The sequence below is a fragment of the Heliangelus exortis genome, chromosome 3 (assembly GCF_036169615.1).
Source record: "Heliangelus exortis chromosome 3, bHelExo1.hap1, whole genome shotgun sequence".
Taxonomy (NCBI): Eukaryota; Metazoa; Chordata; class Aves; order Apodiformes; family Trochilidae; genus Heliangelus; species Heliangelus exortis.
Window position 1 is genome coordinate 11,526,953 of NC_092424.1, and position 20,239 is coordinate 11,547,191.

General features: G+C 42.3%; 1 protein-coding gene across 1 annotated transcript in view; it reads left to right on the forward strand.

Moving 5' to 3' along the window:
- Positions 1-634: 634 nt before the first annotated feature.
- VIT (vitrin) overlaps positions 635-20,239 on the forward strand; it is a 36,968-nt gene continuing 17,363 nt past the window's right edge. The window contains exons 1-8 of the mRNA XM_071739163.1: positions 635-700; positions 3,726-3,791; positions 4,815-4,971; positions 6,873-7,006; positions 12,060-12,137; positions 14,175-14,255; positions 16,024-16,230; positions 16,856-16,906. Coding sequence (XP_071595264.1) covers positions 670-700; positions 3,726-3,791; positions 4,815-4,971; positions 6,873-7,006; positions 12,060-12,137; positions 14,175-14,255; positions 16,024-16,230; positions 16,856-16,906 — 805 coding nt within the window. The 5' untranslated portion in view covers positions 635-669. The remainder of the gene's footprint in view (positions 701-3,725; positions 3,792-4,814; positions 4,972-6,872; positions 7,007-12,059; positions 12,138-14,174; positions 14,256-16,023; positions 16,231-16,855; positions 16,907-20,239) is intronic.

Sequence of the window (20,239 nt, forward strand, 5' to 3'; positions counted from 1 at the left end):
TCCATCATCACCAATTAATGTCAGAAACAAAAAAATGCAGATCCTGTAAAATATGTTGTCCAGAGGTTCGGACCAAGTCCTCTTAATCTCAGGTGCTTACATGTGGACACACCCTACACCCACACCTCCTCAGAAAAGGAAAGAAACCAGTAATTTGGCTCACAAATGATGGCAAGACTGCAATGTCCTTCAGGAGTTCCTCATACCATTATAAGATTACATGGTGTGGTTTAATGTGTAGACAATTTAATATCATGAATATGCCTTAGAAAGGCATACTGAAAGGTACTTAGAAAGGTACTGAATGACCTTGTATAGCTGTCAGAACGTCTGTACCCATCATGTCCTCTCCTCCCACTGGCTTCAGAAATAAGTCTGTGTAATGAAATCTTGGTTTCCTGTGGCAAATCTTGGACAGAAGTAAAAAATTAGTCTATGAAAGTGCCACAGCCCAAAAACCATCTCCTCTGGAAACATCAGCTGCTCTACAAAGCATAAGAGGATGGAACATTTGAAGACTGTGAAAGGTTGAAGAAGTCAATACCTTCCCCCACAATACCTCTTCCCCCCACCAGTGTCTTCTGTGATACCTGTAAATCCATCCTGATGAACTCTTCTTTTCCTTTTCAGTACTTCTTAGTGTCATATCCAGATTTTGCTTCACTCACCATGAAGGCCACAGTCATTGCAACCTTCTTTGGTAAGTACAGTTGACGTGCTGCAATTAGTACTTTGCAATTAGTACTCTCCTGTCCTGACTGACCAATGGCTCCTGGCCTCTTTCCATTTGAACTGCATTGCTGATGAAGCTCGCAGCTTTTCAGAAACAGGCTACCCAGACTTCTTGACTTTGGCCTCAAAACAATTCCAATTACTTGCAGAGATCTCTAAGTATAGAATCATAAAACCATAGAATGGTTTGGGTTGGAAAGGACCTTAAAAATCATAGAATCATAGAATTGGTTGGGTTGTAAGGGACCTCAGAGATCATCAAGTCCAACCCTTGATCCACTACTGCTGCAGTTACCAGCCCATGGCACTGAGTGCCACATCCAGTCTCTTTTTAAATATCTCCAGGGACAGAGAATCCACCACTTCCCAGGGCAGCCCATTCCAATGCTTTGTCACCCTCTCAGTAAAGAAATTCTTTCTAATGTTCAACCTAAACCTCCCCTGGCACAACTTGAGACCGTGCCCTCTTGTCTTGCTGAGGGTTGCCTGGGAAGAGAGACCAACCCCCCCCCGGCTCCAACCTCCTTTCAGGGAGTTGTAGAGAGTGATGAGGTCTCCCCTGAGCCTCCTCTTCTCCAGGCTGAACAGCCCCAGCTCCCTCAGCCTCTCCTCAAAGGATCTGTGCTCGAGTCCCTTCACCATCCTAGTTGTCCTCCTTTGGACCTGCTCTAGGACCTCAATCTCCTTCCTAAACTGAGGGGCCCAGAACTGGACACAGTACTCCAGGTGTGGCCTCACCAGCGCTGAGTACAGGGGCAGAATCACTTCCTTGGACCTGCTGGCCACGCTGTTCCTGATACAGGCCAGGATGCCATTGGCCTTCTTGGCCACCTGGGCACACTGCTGGCTCATGTTCAGCTTCCTGTCAGTCCAGACTCCCAGGTCCCTCTGTGTCTGGCTGCTCTCAGCCACTCTGTGCCCAGCCTGTAGTGCTGCATGGGGTTGTTGTGGCCAAAGTGCAGGACCCAGCACTTGGCCTTGTTGAACCTCATCCCGTTGGAATCAGCCCAACTCTCCAGTCTGTCCAGGTCCCTCTGCAGAGCCCTCCTGCCTTCCAGCTGATCGACACTTCCCCCCAGCTTAGTGTCATCTGCAAATTTGCTGATGATGGACTCAATCCCCTCATCTAAATCGTCAATAAAGATATTAAATAGAACTGGGCCCAACACTGATCCCTGGGGGACACCACCAGTGACCGGCTGCCAACTGGATCAGCACCATTCAGCACCACTCTCTGGGCCCGGCCCTCCAGCCAGTTCCTAACCCAGCGCAGAGTGCCCCTGTCCAAGCTGTGGGCTGACAGCTTTTTCAGGAGAATGCTGTGGGAGATGGTGTCAAAGGCCTTGCTGAAGTCCAGGTAGACACCACCTAGTTCCATGCCCCCTGCCTGGGCAGGGACACCTCCTACTAGACCAGGCTATACATGACCAGCTGCACGCAATCCATGTCGGTACAACTGGGCCTGAAAAACATCTATAATGTAGAAATTCACTACAAAGAAAAATCAGCTGTTTCTCACATGGGTGCATACCCTCCTAATTTTATTCTGTGTTCTTACTTATTCCATGAAGAAAGCACCAAAGGAAAAAAGGTGATAAATATGTATTATTTTCTGTCTCCTGGTGGTCAGACAGGATCTTGCTTTTTGAGAACTTTTTTTTTTTTGAGACTCCAGAAATTGCAATTTATCTTACATGAACACTCTGCTGATCAAGCATGATTTCTTAGGGTGCTTTACTTCCATGCCTCCCTTTGATGGAGATGCAGCCACCATGTAGCCTAACAGTGCTGTATCAGTTTAGATGTGATATTCCCACACAACATTCTCTCTGGCAGGGAATTAGTTTAAATTCATAGCTCTCTGTGTAGTTCCTCTGTCCTTACTGAGGGACCATATTACTTTCCCCACATTCAATTATACCCTACTGCTGAATGTGGTTAGCAGTTTATTTTCCACTGGTTTTCTCCTTCTTTTTCTAACTACAATTTTGTCTTAGTTACACAAATGAAACAGTGACAAAAGGTCCCAGTACTGCACCCATACGTTGTCACCTCAGACACTGTGAGACTGATTTTCCTTTTGAGCAAGTTCTAGAAATTATTTGGTCTAAAAACTCTGCAACCAGCCAAGGGGGAGAAGAGCATAAAAGAAAGAAGTAAGATTGCTGTTGCATATTCTAGTAAGATTAATTTAACAAATGATGAGAGGATCAGCCAACACATCATAGACAGTTTTAATTCCCTCTGAAAGCCCAAAGGAGAAGGTGAATAAGAAAAGCAAGGTATTTTAATGAAGATATTAATTACCCATAATATCATGATTATAAAATAAGCAAAGAGAATGAAAAGGTTTCGTATGTCATGCACTTACCAAGTAAGCCTAACAAGGGAAGCTGAATGCACAGATTGCAATCTATGTTTCAACATAACACTCTGTGTCCTTCTTACTATTACACTTTTCAAATCCTAATTCTACTTACTGAAAAATCCCAGTGCCCTGGCTGGGACAGGATACTGGAACATGACACACTAAAACCTCATATGGTCTGTATTGCTGCCCAGTATCTGATACCCACTGCCACCAGTGGGTGACATCTCACAGCCCATGGTTACTGGGTAACCTCCCTGCCAGGCTATCAAGAAGGAAGGACCTTTCTCTCCCTATCTTCTGTAATACCAAATACAAAGAGTTTCCATTACTTGTCAAAATACTGAGGCCTTTTGTGGGTTTTTTTTGGACTGCATGGGACTCAATGGCATCTTGATCAGCTCATGTGTGAGCTGATCTTTAATCCCCTTCAAAAAATCTGCCCTGCAGTTGATATCATCTTGACTGTGAAGTTAACCAACAAATAGAAACCCAGCTGTGGCTATGAATATTCCCATTTCATTTTCTCAACTTACTGATTCAAGTTTGGGAAATCTCATGCATAGGATCTTGTAGTGGCTGACTGTTGATAGTCTCTTTTTTTCTTACGTTTTCTTTGCTTTAGGTGTGTTTCTTATATGTACGTATGCATCTAAGGAAGCCACAAAGAAGATGAAAAAGGCTAAACTATGTAAGTGGTCCCAGTAATGTTTTTGGCTGCTTTACAGCAGGCATGTCTGATATATAAAAAAAATGCAAGGTGAGATTATATTCTGGTAACTTCATGTTTGTCTGAAGAGTCAATGGAAGCATAAACTAACTAACAGATCCTTTACTGAAATCAAATTAATAAGTAAAGTGTGTGCCACTGAATGTGTGTAAAGGGGAAATTGTGTACTTTACTACTAAAATGTGACTTCAGAGGTCATTAGGTACAACACAAGGATCTAAGCAAGCACTAAGATTTTCACAGAGACAAAAATACGTGACATGGACATGATGTAATACAAAGCATATGTAGCTGATTAGCATGAGACATGGTGAATGTCCTATGCATTAGAATTGCAATTTTCAACTACATTGTTGTAAGAGCATCACTGTCCACAGATTATTTTGCTCATTTAGTTGACAAGCAAGCCTGCTGCGAGGTTGTGAACTCACATTTAAAGCCCTTGTTCGCAGTAAATTGTACCCAGTAAATAGTTTTTAAAATTAAGGGCAAGATAATGGGATATGGCTGAAGCCTGGTGTTATGGATGGCACGGAGCTACACGAGCACAGCAGGAGGCCTGGGAAACATCCTGTGTCGTGTGTGCACAGTCCTTCCCAGTCCCAAATCACAGCCACCTCTTCCTCTGCCCCCTCCTTCCCACATGTTAAACACAGCCTGGGTGACTAAATTTCTTTCTCTCTCCAGCACAAGTGTAATTATAGCTATTTCCTTCAAAGAAGCAAACACTGAAGGTCAGAAATATCATCAGAATTCTGTAATCCATCCTTAGTTACAGTCATATTCCTTGATATAGGAGTTAGTATGTGCTATATTTTAGATGAAGAACACACAGATACAGTCTTGTATCCCAAAATCAAACCATTGTGATACGGAGGCACGAGAGGAGGGCATCCCTGTCACTCAGTTACTTATTGTTTCATGACAAAATCACTCAGCTATGAAGACATTCAATCTGACTTGACCAAGATTTTGCACTCACAGATGTACCCCAGATCGATTGTGATGTCAAGGCGGGGAAGATAATTAATCCAGAATTCATTGCAAAATGCCCTCCAGGATGTCAAGATGTAAAATACCGTGTTTATGGCACAGACATTTACGCATCCTTTTCCAGTGTGTGCAATGCTGCAATTCACAGGTGAGTGAGTTTAAATGAGCAAGGCATTAAAAAAAAAAACCTGTCAGTTCATTGTAGGGAGCTCTGGGTTTTTCAGACCCTTTGAAATTTCCACTGCCTTCTACATTTGATTGCAGGCTGTTGCTTTAGTAGAAAAACCTGCGAGAAAGACCATGTGTGATGCTATAGATCCAATCTTATAAAATGCTGTAAATCCTATATTCCTACTGAAATCAGTGGGTTTGAAGACATTTCTCAACTTTATGAGAAGCTTCTTGAGATTTGCAGATCTCTCATTCATGCATAGCAAATTACTATTGTAGTATTATTATTTGAGTGGAAAATAGGGATGGAGCTGCTGCTACTAATGAAGCTTCAGAAAAAAACAGGCATATCACCAGTGATGAATGCATATAACCCTAATCCTTCTGGGACTGGTTTGGTTCTCCATCTTTGAATTTAACTGTCCTTGACATCAAAGGCTGAGTAATGTGTTTTCCAGCCACAGAAAAGGTCACTGGACAAGAAAATGCTGAATAGCAGTTTTATAGCACAGATTTCTATGAATTTTATTAGCCATGCAAAAATGTGCATAAAATTTTAGTGGAGAATAACTTCACAATGAAAACACACCCTAATTATAAGCAGGATGTTTTTAGCAGAAAATGCAGTAAGAATTTATGAAGCCTGATTGACAACTTGACTTCTTTTGGAATTATTCAAGCTATTGCAGTGCTTTTAGTTTGGTGCAATAGCTGGGACTTTGAGTAAAATTGAATAGTAAAGCTCTGGGGACTTAGCACCTTACCTCTGCACTGTGCAGGGTGCATAGGGCTGCCACCTCCTGGCTGCATCTCTTTCTGCTCAGTCCCTTGCTGGGGAGACTGCCAGGTGACTGCCTGTCAAACAACAAATTCTTCCTTCAGATCCTAGTGCACAATGGAATCTGTTTGAAATCTCTTTGTCTTTCCTGCACAGCTTGTCCCGAAGGGAAGTTACAACTGCAGTTTCCCCCGTAGTTCAAACGCTGGCTGCCTCTATTGTTCCAGTGAGGGTTTCAGTTTTTCCTCATTTGCCAGCTTGGCTTGGCTTTGTTAGCTTATATGTTCCATTTCCCCAGGCAGTGAATTTCATTTCCTTACAGTTATTTTACCAGCAGCTTCTTGCAGGCATCAGAGAAAGCTACAGCTCTAAAATATTCTTCACAATTTCTGGCTGCCCACTACTACTTTTTCTGCAGCATCGTTACTGGCAGCCCCACTCAGTGGCTCCCTGGTTTGCCTCCTTTCCTAGTGTTGCCACAGCAGGTTGCATACATTGAAGGTTTTCTGTTTGTCTTGAGATACATGTTACATCATATGTCAAACACCATTTAATGTGCATGGCTGGTGGAGCCTGCCAGGTTTACCACAGCTTCCAGCAACATTGTGTTCAGTTTACTCCAGGCTGAGTTTTTTGCAGATAAGACATATTGGAACTCAAAGGAAACATTAATTTTTTACAAAAGAAAAAGTCAAGCGAGTGGAAGGTTTACCTCAAATTCATATTTCTGTCACATAGTTGGCCTGAAAACTCCTCTGAGTAGTTTGTCCTGTATCTTCAGTCATTCAATCAAGCTTGCAGGAATTTTAACGAAGGCAGTAGCTTGTTCTTGTGTGCAAGTAGGTCAACCTTAAACACAGGACCAGTCTATCAGTGGGAAGAGCAAACAGATCCTGACAGCACTCTAACAAACTGCTCTTCTCTGTGTGGAAGAAGCACAAATATTTCTTAGCAGCAGACTTAGCCGTAGCATCACAGAGCCACTACATCCCCTGGTTTAAAGGTAAAAGTGAACGTTTCATACCTCTTGCACTGCTGAACAGTTTCTAAGGTTTTTTGGGGGGAGTTTCTGCTTCAGACACCATGTTTTCCCCTTGCAGTGGAATAATCGACAACACAGGTGGGAAGATCCTCGTCCAGAAAGTTGCCGGCCACTCTGGTTACCGCGGGACCTTCTCCAACGGTGTCCGGTCCCTGTCACTGCCACGCTGGAGGGAATCCTTCCTCGTGTCAGGTACCATGGTTGAGCTCTGGAGCCTCCTGGCTGCTTCCCACTGCCTGATCAGCTGGACAGGAAAAGGATCAGTGGGAAGCAGCCATCTCATTTTAAAGACCTGCTTAGGAACCCCAGGCCCAGCCCACCAGCTTTAGCATGAAAGTGCACTTGAGACAGTTCTTATTCTGAGGTCCCTATATAACCTTCCAAGACACACACACCCCACCAGGGGAGTGCTCCATACAGGTGGTTTGGATTGACTCTCTGAGCCCGTTGTGATAGATTACAGGTGGTTTGGATTGACTCTTTGAGGACACCTTAATTACTGCTATTGGTACATAAAATCTCAGCCTCTGTATTGAGATGGAGGTGTTCTTATTACACTTGTTCTCCACCCTTGTAAGCAGTACTGCTAAGGGAACTAAGGCCCCTTTTGCCCATTTGAAGCATCTTTAGACTGCTCTTTAGTCTGCACCTTCTAAAGTGCCCTCTGACTTCTGTTGGCCCATCTGGAGCCACATACAGCTCCATTGTATTTATACAAACACTACATTAAGCAGTTCTGTTGGTGCATGCCAAGTATGTTACAAATTCTCCACATGTCTATTGGCCAAATAGGTTTGATACCTACTCTACATAACACAGGGAAATCCACCTTCATTTAAGGTGGGTTTTTTCTCATCATACTGCATACAGCAACTCTCATTCACTGACAAAATTCACAGGTTTTTTTTTAAAATTAGATCCCCTGTACACCAACTTCAAATACATTAAACCCACTTGAGCTAATTATACCCACGTCTAATTTACAGTGTTTTATGTACAATTTCTAAATCTCACTTCTTGCTGCATCCATGCAGTGGGTCAATTCTTGCTGGTCTACACTTTTGAAGGTTTAGGATAGGTACAACCAATTGATGTTAGTTAACTACATCATTCCTGGAAAAACCAACAGCTTAAGCAACTGATCAACCACAAAAAATAAAGTGGCTGGCCTGTGTGGCCTGGACAGGCTGGAGAATCGGGCAGAGGGGAACTGCATGAAGTTCAACAAGGGCAACTGTATGGTACTGCACCTGGGGAGGAACAGTCCCATGCAGCAGCACAGGGGCTGACCTGCTAGAAAGCAGCTCTGTAGATAAAGACCTGGGAGTCCTGGCAGACAATAGAATGACCATGAGCCAGCAAGCATGCATCAAGAATTCTACAGCAAGCAGGATGAGGGAGGTCACCCTCCCCCTCTGCTCTGCCCCACTGGGGCCCCATCTGGAATACTGCATCCAATTCTGGGCTCTCCAGTTCATGAAGGACAAAGGATTACTGGAGAGTCCAGCACAGAACCACTAAGATGAGTAAGGGACTGGAACATCTATGAGGAAAGGCTGAGAGAGCTGGGCCTGTTCAACCTGGAGGAGTCTGAGGTGGGATCTCATCGGTGCTAATAAATATCTAAAGAGCAGGTGTCAGAAGGATGGAAACAGACTCTTTTCAGTGGTGCCCAATGCCCAGGACAAGGGCCAATGATCACAAACTGGAACACGGGAGGTTCAACCTAAACATAAGGAAAAACTTCTTTACTGTAAGGGTACACAGGAACAGGCTGCCCAGAGAGCTGGTGGAGTCCATCTCTGGAGACATTCAAAACCTGCCTGGACACCATCCTGTGCAACCTACTCCAAGTGAACCTGCTCTAGCAGGGGGGTTGGACTGGATGATCTCCAACCCCTAACATTCTGTGATTCTGTCAAATATTTTCATGTGAAAATCTGTGGACAGGCCTCAGAAAATGACCAAGACAAACTGTCATCTGGAACTTGCATTAATATATTTGGATGAAGATTTACAGTATTCTGCCATGGGTACACGACATTATGAGAAGGTTTATTTTGGATGAGTAAGAATTTCTTGGAACAGCTGAATTGCTACTTGTACTTGTTGCTGTTTTTTCCTCAACAAACAGCACATTGTAATTTTGGTACATAAATAGGAAATAAGATTTCTTTTTTACCTCAGCAGCTGCTCAGTTGTTATCCTGTAAAACTGCAGGAATTTTTGATTTACAGTAACAAACTTTGTTCTTAATTAATGAGACACTACAAAAGAAAACACAAGAGAACATTTTAAGCACATTCAAGAGGCCTTGATGAGAAATCTGGGTACATGCAGGCATGATGATATTTGTCCCTCAGGCACTTTATTTTATGCATGCTGTGTGTTCTCATTGATGTCATTGGAACTACCTAGTTTATAAACTAGGTCAAGCATACATCTAATATAATTTATCACACAATATGTATCCTGTATTTCATATGATATGATGGATTTTTGAGCAACCTGGTCTAGTGGCAGGTGTCCCTGCTCTTGGAAGGAGGAGTGGAACAAAATCTTTAAGCTCCCTTCCAACCCAAAACGTATATATCATAAATATATATGCCAAATGTTATGATATATACATAGAAAGAAAAGTCTCTCTATACCTACTGAAAGTGTGGAAATTTTGGAGAGAAATTTAGAAGACTAAAACCCCAGGAAGGCTGTGCTACTCATCTCAGCAGCCTGAGTCTGTATGCAGAAAGATCTCACTCTCAGAAAGAAATGAACTGTAATTTATTTTTAAATAAAGAGTGCTAAAAGTCAGAGCTGCATAATGCATTCTATAACAAAAACACAAAGTCACCTCAGCATTAACTTCAGGATAGCTTTAGAGTTTCAACTGAGTCCCTCATTCTCCAGCTGAACTCGCTGTCAACAGACCAAACACATGCAATACTCTGCCCTGGAAATGTGCCAACAGTTTATTCTTGGTGAGGATATTGTCACCAAGAGTTTGTGATATTAAAATTGTGAATGAGCATCCACACAAGAGAGTACAGAAGATGAATCTCTGGGGGACCCAGGCAATGAAGTGGCTGTGATTTAGGGGCAATGGGGGTTGGGGTCTTTTCCTGAGGGATTAAAGCAAGCAGCACCAGGACACATGCATTGGTATTCACTTCAAACACTGAAACCCCTTGGCACTCAGTTGAATGACTCCATTCAGTTTAGTGGGAGTTTTGCAGTTAGAGAGTTAAGAAAATAGAGTCCTAAATCTCTGGGTTTGCAAGTCACAAATAAGCATGAGAGGGTGAGCAGGCACCACCCCATAGTACTTCAGCAGCCAAAAGTTGAGGTTTTCAGCCCACGTGCAAACCCGTTTTTAAGTGTGTTAACTCCAACCTAAATGCAGCTTTTACAGACAGTGAAAAAGATGCTACCATTGTTCCAGAGAACAGGGCCACGTTCAGGTCAGACCTAACTACTGATCATATATAGGATGGAAGCTGGGGTTGATCAAAAACCCCAAAGTCTAGGAGGAGTCAGCTACTTCTTTTGCACAGCAGTGGGCTTCAGGTTTACATTCAAAATCAGATAATCACAGAAAGATTCTAAATTAAGATCTGATTATTATGCTATGGCTGCATCCATTTACCAGCCACTCATACCTCACAACTCTACCTCTGTTGCAGATGCAGAAATGCATTTAGAAATAATCTGCACTACTGAAACTTTCTACCAAATTGGCAGAAGAGCTCCCTAGTCCTGTTTGGCTCCTGATCCTTGTTTTAGCTTGGGGAGAAGTGGATGTGAGCACCTCCTGCCTGTCACTTAGGCCAACGTTGGTGCAAGATCTGAGGGCAAGGAAGAAGCTCTTTCCAGCTCGTCCTCACATGCTAACTTGCCACCTCTGGTCTTTGGCAGATCTGTGCTGACTTCAGTGGAGCTGCTCTGAGTCTGTCAATGTAAATAAAAAATGGAATAGCTCTTGACATCACTGCCTCATTAGTAACTCAAACTGTCTTCTTCATCTAGGGCTTTTTAATTTCATAGAGGACTAGCACAAAGGAGCTTGAGACATGAAAAGGGACAAAGGACATTATCTCCCCAGCTTCGTGGCCATCCCTGCACAGTTGCAGGGGTCCAGTTTCTCTTGCATATACATTTCTTTGTGTGCCAGTTCCCAGAAGCTGCGCAGTCTATAGCAGTTAATTCTGTTCTTCTGGGTTCTGGATTAATCACCCAGGATGACAACTGACATGCTCACAGTGCCACATAACTTCTAAAAGAATCCACCAAGGGAATAAAGTAAAGAAAGCCTAGCATCACCATCATGAGTCAGGTTTTGCAGGAGATGGAGGTAGGTCTCACCTGAGGTGGCTCAGACATATGACACAGGACAGCAACTTGCAAAGAGAGCCACTGAGGGAGCCAGGAGTCCTACACACACCATGGCAAAGCTTGTGTAAATAAGTTACTTCCAGCTCCTAGAGGTCAGAGCTGTCTTCCCTACACTGGACTTCTCTGTAACACTTTTTATCCAGTGCTATAGACATGCTTTGGGAATGCAAAAAGTGCCCCAAGAGATGGAGTTGCATGGCCACATGTACCAGTTTAGATGGCATCTGGTGCGGCACTAAAAAGATTTGTGGTTTCAAGCTTAACTAGGAAATGCCCCTCATTGTTTTAAGATAAGACTCTCATTTTAGGTCTAAGTATAGGTACCAGATGGTCCCACACAGAGGCAGAGCCTTCTCTCACTGTTATTATTGCAAAAGACTGCTGCTAGAAATGGCATGCTGCAAAAGAGAGGTCAGAGAAGAATGCTGTGTCTGTGACAGAATGAATCCCACATCAAAAATGCTTTTTAAGTCAACCGCATAGTCAGGCACTGGAAAAGGCTGCCTTGGGAGGCTGTGGGTTTAAGTACAGGTTATACAGATGTCCTTCAGAAATCTTTCCCTTATGCTTTACACCATTTGAGAGCAAAGGAAGGAACTAATCTTTTTAAATGCTTCTCAGGACTGTGTTTTCATGCTTTCTACTTCTTTTATTTTTATGATGGTGGATTTGGGCATTGGTATTTTTAGTGGTGAAGTTTTGAGATTCTGCCATCAGCTTAAAGAAATCTTCAAGAAAACTAGTTTGGCAGTAAATAAGCAGGGCCTGATTCTGAATGCCTGTGTTAGATGGGAGTTTTGTTGCAAGAAAATTTAGAATATTTTGTGATTCTATCTAATGATTTTTTTTTTTTTAGAGGGCAAGCCAAGAAAAGGTGTGACATATCCATCAACTCTTGAATATTCTTCTTCAAAAAGTACAGCTGTTAAATCAGGCAAGTAATTATAACTGACTTTCCATTATATTACCCACAGCTATCTGTTGCAGCTTCTCAGCTGTGGAAATACAAAGATCTCATTACTCAGAATCAAAAGTTGATGAATCTTTTAGTATATCATCCAAATCCCTCATGGTATTTTTGTATATTAAACATATGGAAACTATCCCAGACAATTTCTATTTTTTGGTCATACCATGTTTCATAGATTTCTGTTCCCTTGCTTTAAATCTGTTACCAAGTCTGATGTTGCACTGATTATACAAAAGCACTTGAGTTTTTACATGTTCACTTTCTCCTAATGCTATTCATGTGATCCCTTGGGATATTCAGTGTTGAGAATATAGTAATAAATAATTATATAATACTAATGACACAGGTGGCAATATTTGCAGCTTTAGTTAAAGATGATATGATAAGGAACTACTCTGTATAACCATTTTAATTGTCATCCTACTCTTTAAGACTTAATTCAGTTTAAATAGTTTGGTTGGGCTTAGAGGTCTTTGGTCAAGCCTCATAAGCAGGTAGGAGACAACATTCAAGAGTACATGAAGTGTTTTCAATCACTGAAATGTTAGAACAATAACAACAAAGATTGCATTCACACAGAGAAGGCCCAGGGTGATCAGAGCAGCAAATCATAACTGTTACATCAAACCTGTCCTTGGAGATGCCCCTGCCTTGCTTTGCCCAGCACTGTCCTACAAAGACATCTGATGGTCTGTACCCATCTTCCCCAAGAACCACTTGGCCCTGTCCCTAGCCCTTCTGCTTTGGCCCAAGCATGTCAGCTCTACTCTGGTAGAAACATTTTGTTCTTAAGATAAAAATCTATGTAATATGGTGTTGAGGTCATCTTGTGATAGAGAATTCCCTACTTATTTCTTATTTTTCAAAAAGTTACCTTTTTCTTCTGATTTAAATTATAGAGACCACATTGCACACTTGAATACTTAAAGCCATTATCTGTAGGAGGAAAAGGCAGTCCTTTGAGTATTATGCTCATTTGCTGCCAGATTAGCAAAACATCTTCCTTCACACCTAATCAGCTGTCAGATGAAATTTTGGTCCTCATCCCAGGGGTGCCAGAGATCCATAGTGCCTGATGTTCATTTAAACATTGCTGGTGGTTACAGTGTGTCCCAAATGCTGGGTACAGTAAGAAAAACCTTCCCAAAATTGTAACTATTCACAGCTGGTAAAAACAATCAAGAGCTGTTCTTTTAAAAAATAATACAAATTTTTAGGAAACCACTAACCCTGGTGTAATTTCTCAAGTAGGTCAGTGATGCCAAAATAGCTAAAGAAAAATATGGAAAATCAAAAGCCTCTAGTACTCAGTCAGATATAAAAGCAGAGACAGATACTTTTGCAGGGAAGCATTAAATGAACTGTAGTAAACGTTCCAAGTATTTTTACTACTTTAGGCCTTAGAAGAAAAAAAAAAAGACCTCAAAAAAATCTCCCTTTTTCTTACAAGCCTGTCTGTGACACTGAGGATTTGCCCCCATGATGTTCTGAAAAGGTCAGACAAGAAAGAACTGCATCTAAAAGTGAATTAGTGACTGAAATATTACATGTTATCTAGCATTCCCCAAACACCCCCCACACACCATGACCCTAATTCATGCTGTTACTCAGAGGAAAAATCAACAACATGATGCATTAATCTTATGAGTATTGGTGTATTAGTGGTAAAAACTCATATTTACTGCCCACTTCAGAAATTCTATTGACATTGGCAGGAATTTTGGGGCACTAAATATGCCTAAATTTTGCACCATAAATATGGGCTGATAGATGCCTCTACTCCCTAGAGGCATCCAGCCATCACTTTTTCTTGCCTGGTGAGAAAGATGATAGATAATAAACAATGGTGATTAGATGGACTGATATGCCTAATGCCAGGTGTTAGATTGCCTTCCTTGGGGGGACTGATAATTTCTAAATAGGAGACTTTTTTTTTTTTTTTTTTTTTTTTTTTGCTTCCAGATCTTCATTTTCTAATGTTTGGGGGTTTTTTTGCTTTAGAAACTAAAAAAAAAGAGCAAGACCTAAAAGCTATGAAGAGTGCAGACACCGCTAATGCAGCAGAAAAAACATCAGGACAAGGTATGAGTTAGTGATTTTGGTGCTCTTTTACAGCACCCATCCTAGACTAAAATCCCTGCAGATGGTTATAGTAAAAAAGATGGGTACTGATAAAACATGCAGCTTTATTCCTCATTCAGCCTCCTATCTACAGCCTCTTTGCCACCAAAGGAACCCCTTTAGATGAGTGTCTGCAATGGTGCTTGAAGGGCATTTAACAATTCAGAGATGAGAGGGCACCCTCTCAGTTAAATCTCTGGCTGCACTTTGGGTGAGTTCAGGCATCAAGAAGTTCAGGAGTCTCCATTACAGCTCTCAGCAATTTCCTGTGCAGGGCACATGCCCTGCAAACCCTTTGAAGATGCTGTGAGGGAGATGGGCACCTTGCCCACAGAAGTGTTCTGAACAGCTACCCCTGAGAGCCCTCCTCTTGTGTTCAGCTCCACCAGACACCCAGCCAGTATGAACCAAAGCAACAGCTTTTCTCTGCTCTTACAATGCTGTTTCCTTGGGGGTTTTACTAACACTGCTGGCTCCCAGATTCTTTGCTCTGGAGTCCAGGGTATAAAGCCAGCTGATGTCTCTGCTCCCTGCTCCTACAGCACCAGATCACACGGCTTGAATCACTGTGCCCTCTGCCTTTCTTTTAGCTCAGCAGTGTGGAGCAGGGTACCCTTCAGCCCAAAGAGAACCATTCATACTCTTTTCTTTTTTCAGCTGTTGTTTTGTTTCCTTCTGAGGTCTCTTTCAGCATTATCCCATTAAATCTGTCTGAGACTGGAGTTTTTCATTGGCTAGTATTAGGTAGTAATTATTCCACCAGACAGTTTCATGATAGTGCTTTCCAAAAGCTGAACATCCAGCAATAAAATACAAGCTTGTGCTGTGCAGCAATGAATAGACTGCACACCATTCCCTTTCAGTGTGCTCAGCCTGCCACGCCATCCCCAGGGCTATGGGCAGGGAAGAGAGGAACAAGAATGAGGTGAACATGGAATATAATTTAGGGCATTTTTTTTTACACACAGATGCAGAAGACAACAGTGAAAGCTCTTTTTCAAGATGGTAACTTGAAAATACATGTTAACAATTTCCTATAAGGACATCTAGGATGCAAAGTTTGCAACTAGAATTGTCACCATTCTCACAACAGATGATAAATTTAAAAAGTAGTAGCAACTGTGAGATGAACAAATGTGAGATTAAATTGTCCCCTCCCAGGTGGTACTTTCCTTGGCTCCCCTCAGCTGAAGCCCTAATGCTCCCTGCCCTGGCTCTGACCCACTACCTGAAACACCATTACCTGAAATTTGTTTTTCTGCCAGAAGTAATTCAGTGCTGTGGTGGACAGTGAGGATTTTGCTTTGGTCTGTGACTCAGAATGGCCATCTTTTATTGTCACGTCAGATGTTTTCCATTTATATGGACTTTCTAACTGTTTAATTACACTGAGAAAAGATGATGGAAACCCACAGCTGGCTGGTTGAATTTCATAGGTCTGAGACATCTGTGAGGCTGTCAGGTGTTCTTGGCCAAAGCAAATTGTAAGGGGCACACTAAGCCCATGACAGGCTGTTGTCAGCACCTCCTGGAGCACTGTATAATAACTGTGTCACACAGGGACATGCACTACACATCCAGACAGCAATGAAAGAACTAACAGCAGCACGGATGAGGATGCTTGTAGATATTCTGAGTACCTGGATCACAGTAAGCAGTGAGCTGCATGAATGATGCTTTCACATGTGTCACACATCCAGCTGCAGTGATCCTGTCCATGTTCCTACAGGGGACACAGTCCACAAAAAGTACCAGACATCCCCAGTGCCAACACCAGCTACACAAGTGGCCACCACAACCCCAACCCCAACAACCACAACAACGGATCCTTCCACCACAACACCAAAGCCAGCAACAACCCCTGCACCAACTCGAACCACAACTGTTGCAGCTGCAGCCAAGACTCGACCTGGACCACACAGGGTCAGGGATATAGGTCAGTAGCATCTATGTTTGCATTGCCTTCTTCCTCACCTACAGCTTTCCTAAAATTTAAGAAACAAGACATACAGCTCACTGTTCCATTATTAAGTGGATCATGAATTCAGCCATTCCATGTAGAAATATTGGGAAATACTAATTCCAGCAGATGAGCCAGAGCTAGAGTCATGTCTTTGAGATACATACAAAACTAGTGTATCTCACTAAATAGAAATATGTGTAGATCCTCTGAGATGAGAGCTCATCAGCAATAAATTTGTGGCTAGTCTATAATATACTGACATATAAAGTGGTTCATAGGAGTAGGCTCTCCATTCTCAAATGCTGTCATGATTTTCAGGTATAGGAGTCAACAAATAATTCTTTGATTCACTGTCTAGACTGAAAGTTCAACAAATAGGACAAGACTTGTTTTAGAATTAATTTTGTGGTAACTTTGAATAAATGAAGGTTATATTTTTTGTAACAGCTTTTGGATTTTAAAGATTAAACATTGTGAAGGAATTCTCATACGATGTCTGCACACTGATTTTCCTTAATCTTCCCTCTTCCATTTATTCTTATTCATAAACATTTGGGGTTTTTTTGGCTAAATAGATGAAAAAATCTCTTATTTTTAGGTTCTAACAGTGTCCACCCAGCATACTCATCGGTGGTAGCTGCAGCATCAAGTAAGTATGGTGAAGAAGTGTGTGCCACAAGGCAGGCATTTCAGTGTATTTTAAGGCAGTGATGATTCAATAACCTTTCAAGCCTCAGCAAACTCAATGACTCCATCCAAGTCTGGACTTAAACTGAAAAACACACACTTGGCCTGGATGTCAGAGATGCTGATTACCCTCAGCTCTGGGGAAGCTGGTGAATTTCTAGTGAATATCTGTGTATTTCAGCCTTGGAAAATGCTGGGGTTTGCAAGATCAGAAACAAAGCTTGTGCTGCCTTAATTGTATTTTCCTCCTGCTTTTTTCTCTCCTACTTTCTTGAAGGCAGACTTGATTTAGTTATAAGACAGATGATGGAGAGGGCTGCATAGCTCTCTAAACTCAGGGCTGAGAGCTCTGAAATGCTGAGTTACACGAAGCTAAACCAATGCTCTTTTGAAAACCTCAGGCTTTGGTTCTAAGCCTGGCATAACTGTGATGTTATTTCTGGTGTGCCAGTCATGTTACTGAGAGCTGAGTGGTGGCTGCTCAGAGCTCCACATTGCAAGCCCAAAACTGGCTCCCATTCCAACACAAGTACTGAGAGGTGTCTTCCTATACAATGTAAAATTGCTCAGCTGTGCTGCCAGTTAAAGGAGAACATTTTCAACTATCTGCAAGTTTCTGAGCATGGGGATGTGATTGCTTTTGAGTGAAAAGAGAGCTGGGCCATCACTAGGTTTTATGCTCTGTTGGTATTTCTGAGTGCCTCATGCTTGGCTTTGCTCTCACATCCATAACTGTGGCTATCCCTGCTGCCAAGTAATTCAGAACCAAGCACGTGGCAGGGCAGGTATCTTTTGGATACCAGGTCTTGAGGGAAAGTATAATTATGTCAAATTTAGCTGCAAGCCCAGAATAAGGGCAGGGGCTGGAGGAGTCAATCTTACAGAGCCAAATGTGCTGGTATGTGTATGGCAGGAGTCACACAAATACCAGCACAGTTCAAAAGCATTTAAATTCAGTGGTAATCTGCATCATTCTGCACCTAATGTGCTTGCAAATCTGGTCCTGCTCGTTGGTCTCATTTCTATTTCCTACTCCAGCAGGCTGAGCAAAGAGGTCAGCACCACCTTCACCAGGCTGCCCTGTGCTCTGTGCCCAGCTTGGTTCAATGGTTGCATCTCTTTTCAGACAGGGATTCTAAACTGGTCATTGCCTACCACTGTACACCACACTGCTTTCATCCCCAGTTGTGACTTACTATCAGTAAACAGAAAAAAGAAAGAAAGAAAAAAAAACAACAAAACAAAACAAAAACAAAAACAAAAAAAAAAACAAAACAAAAAAAAAAACAAAAAAAAAAACAAAACAAAAAAAAAAAAAAAAAAAAAAAAGACTAGGGAGGAAACAGTAGTATGAGTGCTAGAGAAAGCATAGAAACCTCTTCTCCAGCAGCACCAGACCCTCAGGGCTCATGCCTTCAGGAAGCACTGGGTAAGGGCTCTAGCTTGGAGAAAAGATGGTGTTTATTTTTGGATGCTGCCTTTGCTTCTAAGTGACTTAGCTCATCAAAGGTGCTGACCCAGTTGCAGAAGGACAGGCATGTTTTGTGCATGCCTACTCAAATCAGTTCCCATCATTTACAAGGTCACTCCAAATTGCATTTCTCCCTGCTGTCCCCATCCTTTCCTGCCTTCCCACCTCCCTACTCACTACAGGACTCGCTCCCAACCAAGGTATCTCTATTCCACTGCTTTCATTTCTGACACAGCTTTTGGGATTCACCAAGTGACTGGATGGACACTACGATACAGACTTAGTCCTGCCTCAGCTTGCACAGTAATGAGCACACTTTTACCTGCTACAGCTTCTGGCATCCCAGACTTGAAGGAAGAAGCCTTTCAAACCATGGAATTCTGATCCAAACTTTTCTTTCTCTACCACCACAGTATTTGCCTCAGCCAGCAAAAGCATTTGCAGAAATCAGCTTACTCCAGGGATGGTGGTAACACATCTTTGGGAGGTACAGCAAGAGGGAACAGCCCCCAGGCTTAGCATAGTCAAAAGGAGTACAGAGAGAAATCCACTTTGCTGACCTGTGTGTGGAGAGTAAGATTAATTCATTATAAAAACTGCATAAAATACTCCTCATAGTGAGCTTATATCTCAGCCTCTTGTACCCTATTTCTACTTAAGACATAAAAGGAGTGCTCTATAAATATTTGGACCTGCTTGTGGCAAACCCAAAACAAGGAGACCTCTCAGACTCAGAGTTAATTTTCTTGCACCTCTTTGGCACACACTGACCTCCCACATGGAAAGCATGACCTGCACAACCCCACACAACACAGCTGCACAGACAGACATTTCCCTCCACAGCATGAAAACTCACCCTGGGCTAGCCGTGCTCCATCTGGAGCCAGAGCTACAAGCTTATAAAGTTTAAAAGCCTTGCCAGTTTTGGCAGATGAGCCTGTTATTTGCTTAAACAGGATCTCTCTGACATCTGGACCTTACAAGGTCTCTCAGGACAGCTCCTAGAAATCCCATCAAAGGGCTTCCAGTGGCCTGTGAAGGTTTGAGTTTGTGTCAAACATATGCTTTTTTCTATCACTTAATTTTGTAATATCAGCTTCAAAAGAAGCAGGAATTCCTGTTTTCTGACAACTATTTAACATGGTTTCATTTATGATATCTTATTGGTAAAAATATCTCATAGGCCCCTGTCCAGTGTACACGGGAGCTGGCTAGAACATTCCCACTGATTCCACCAAGCTTCAGAATTAATCTTCCTGGGAAAACTAATGAATAAAGGCTTGTTAAAGGATAACTTTGTTAACAAGCTTCTTAAGAATAATGAAACAAAAGGCATGATTAAAGATCTGTAAATGCTTTGAGCCTTTAGTATTTTTGAACAGCAGGAATTTAATAACCCAGTCACCTTAAAAAAAGCCTTTTGTGAAGACAGTGGAAGATGTTTCAGACACATGAATTCTCCCACATCATTTTTGTCACTGTCTCATTAGTCACAGTCTGCTTGCTTCTATCCACTTTCTCTTTACAGAAGGGGCAGTATCTGGTCTGAGGGGCTATTTTGGGTTTGGGGCTTTTTCTAACCTTCCTCACACAAGCAGCACAATTGGATAGAAATACACATATCTAAATAGTGTGCACGACAGAGGGAAAGTTACAAAGGAAAGCAAATCACAGCACTAACTCCAAACCTTTTAAATGCAGACCAGAAACCTGTACAAGTAACATTCAGAATGGAAAGGGATGTTAAGTAGGCAAATCTTTATGACAGACAGAGCAAGGCAATCCTTTTTTAAGTGGGCTCAAAATGTCGAGTTAACATATGGG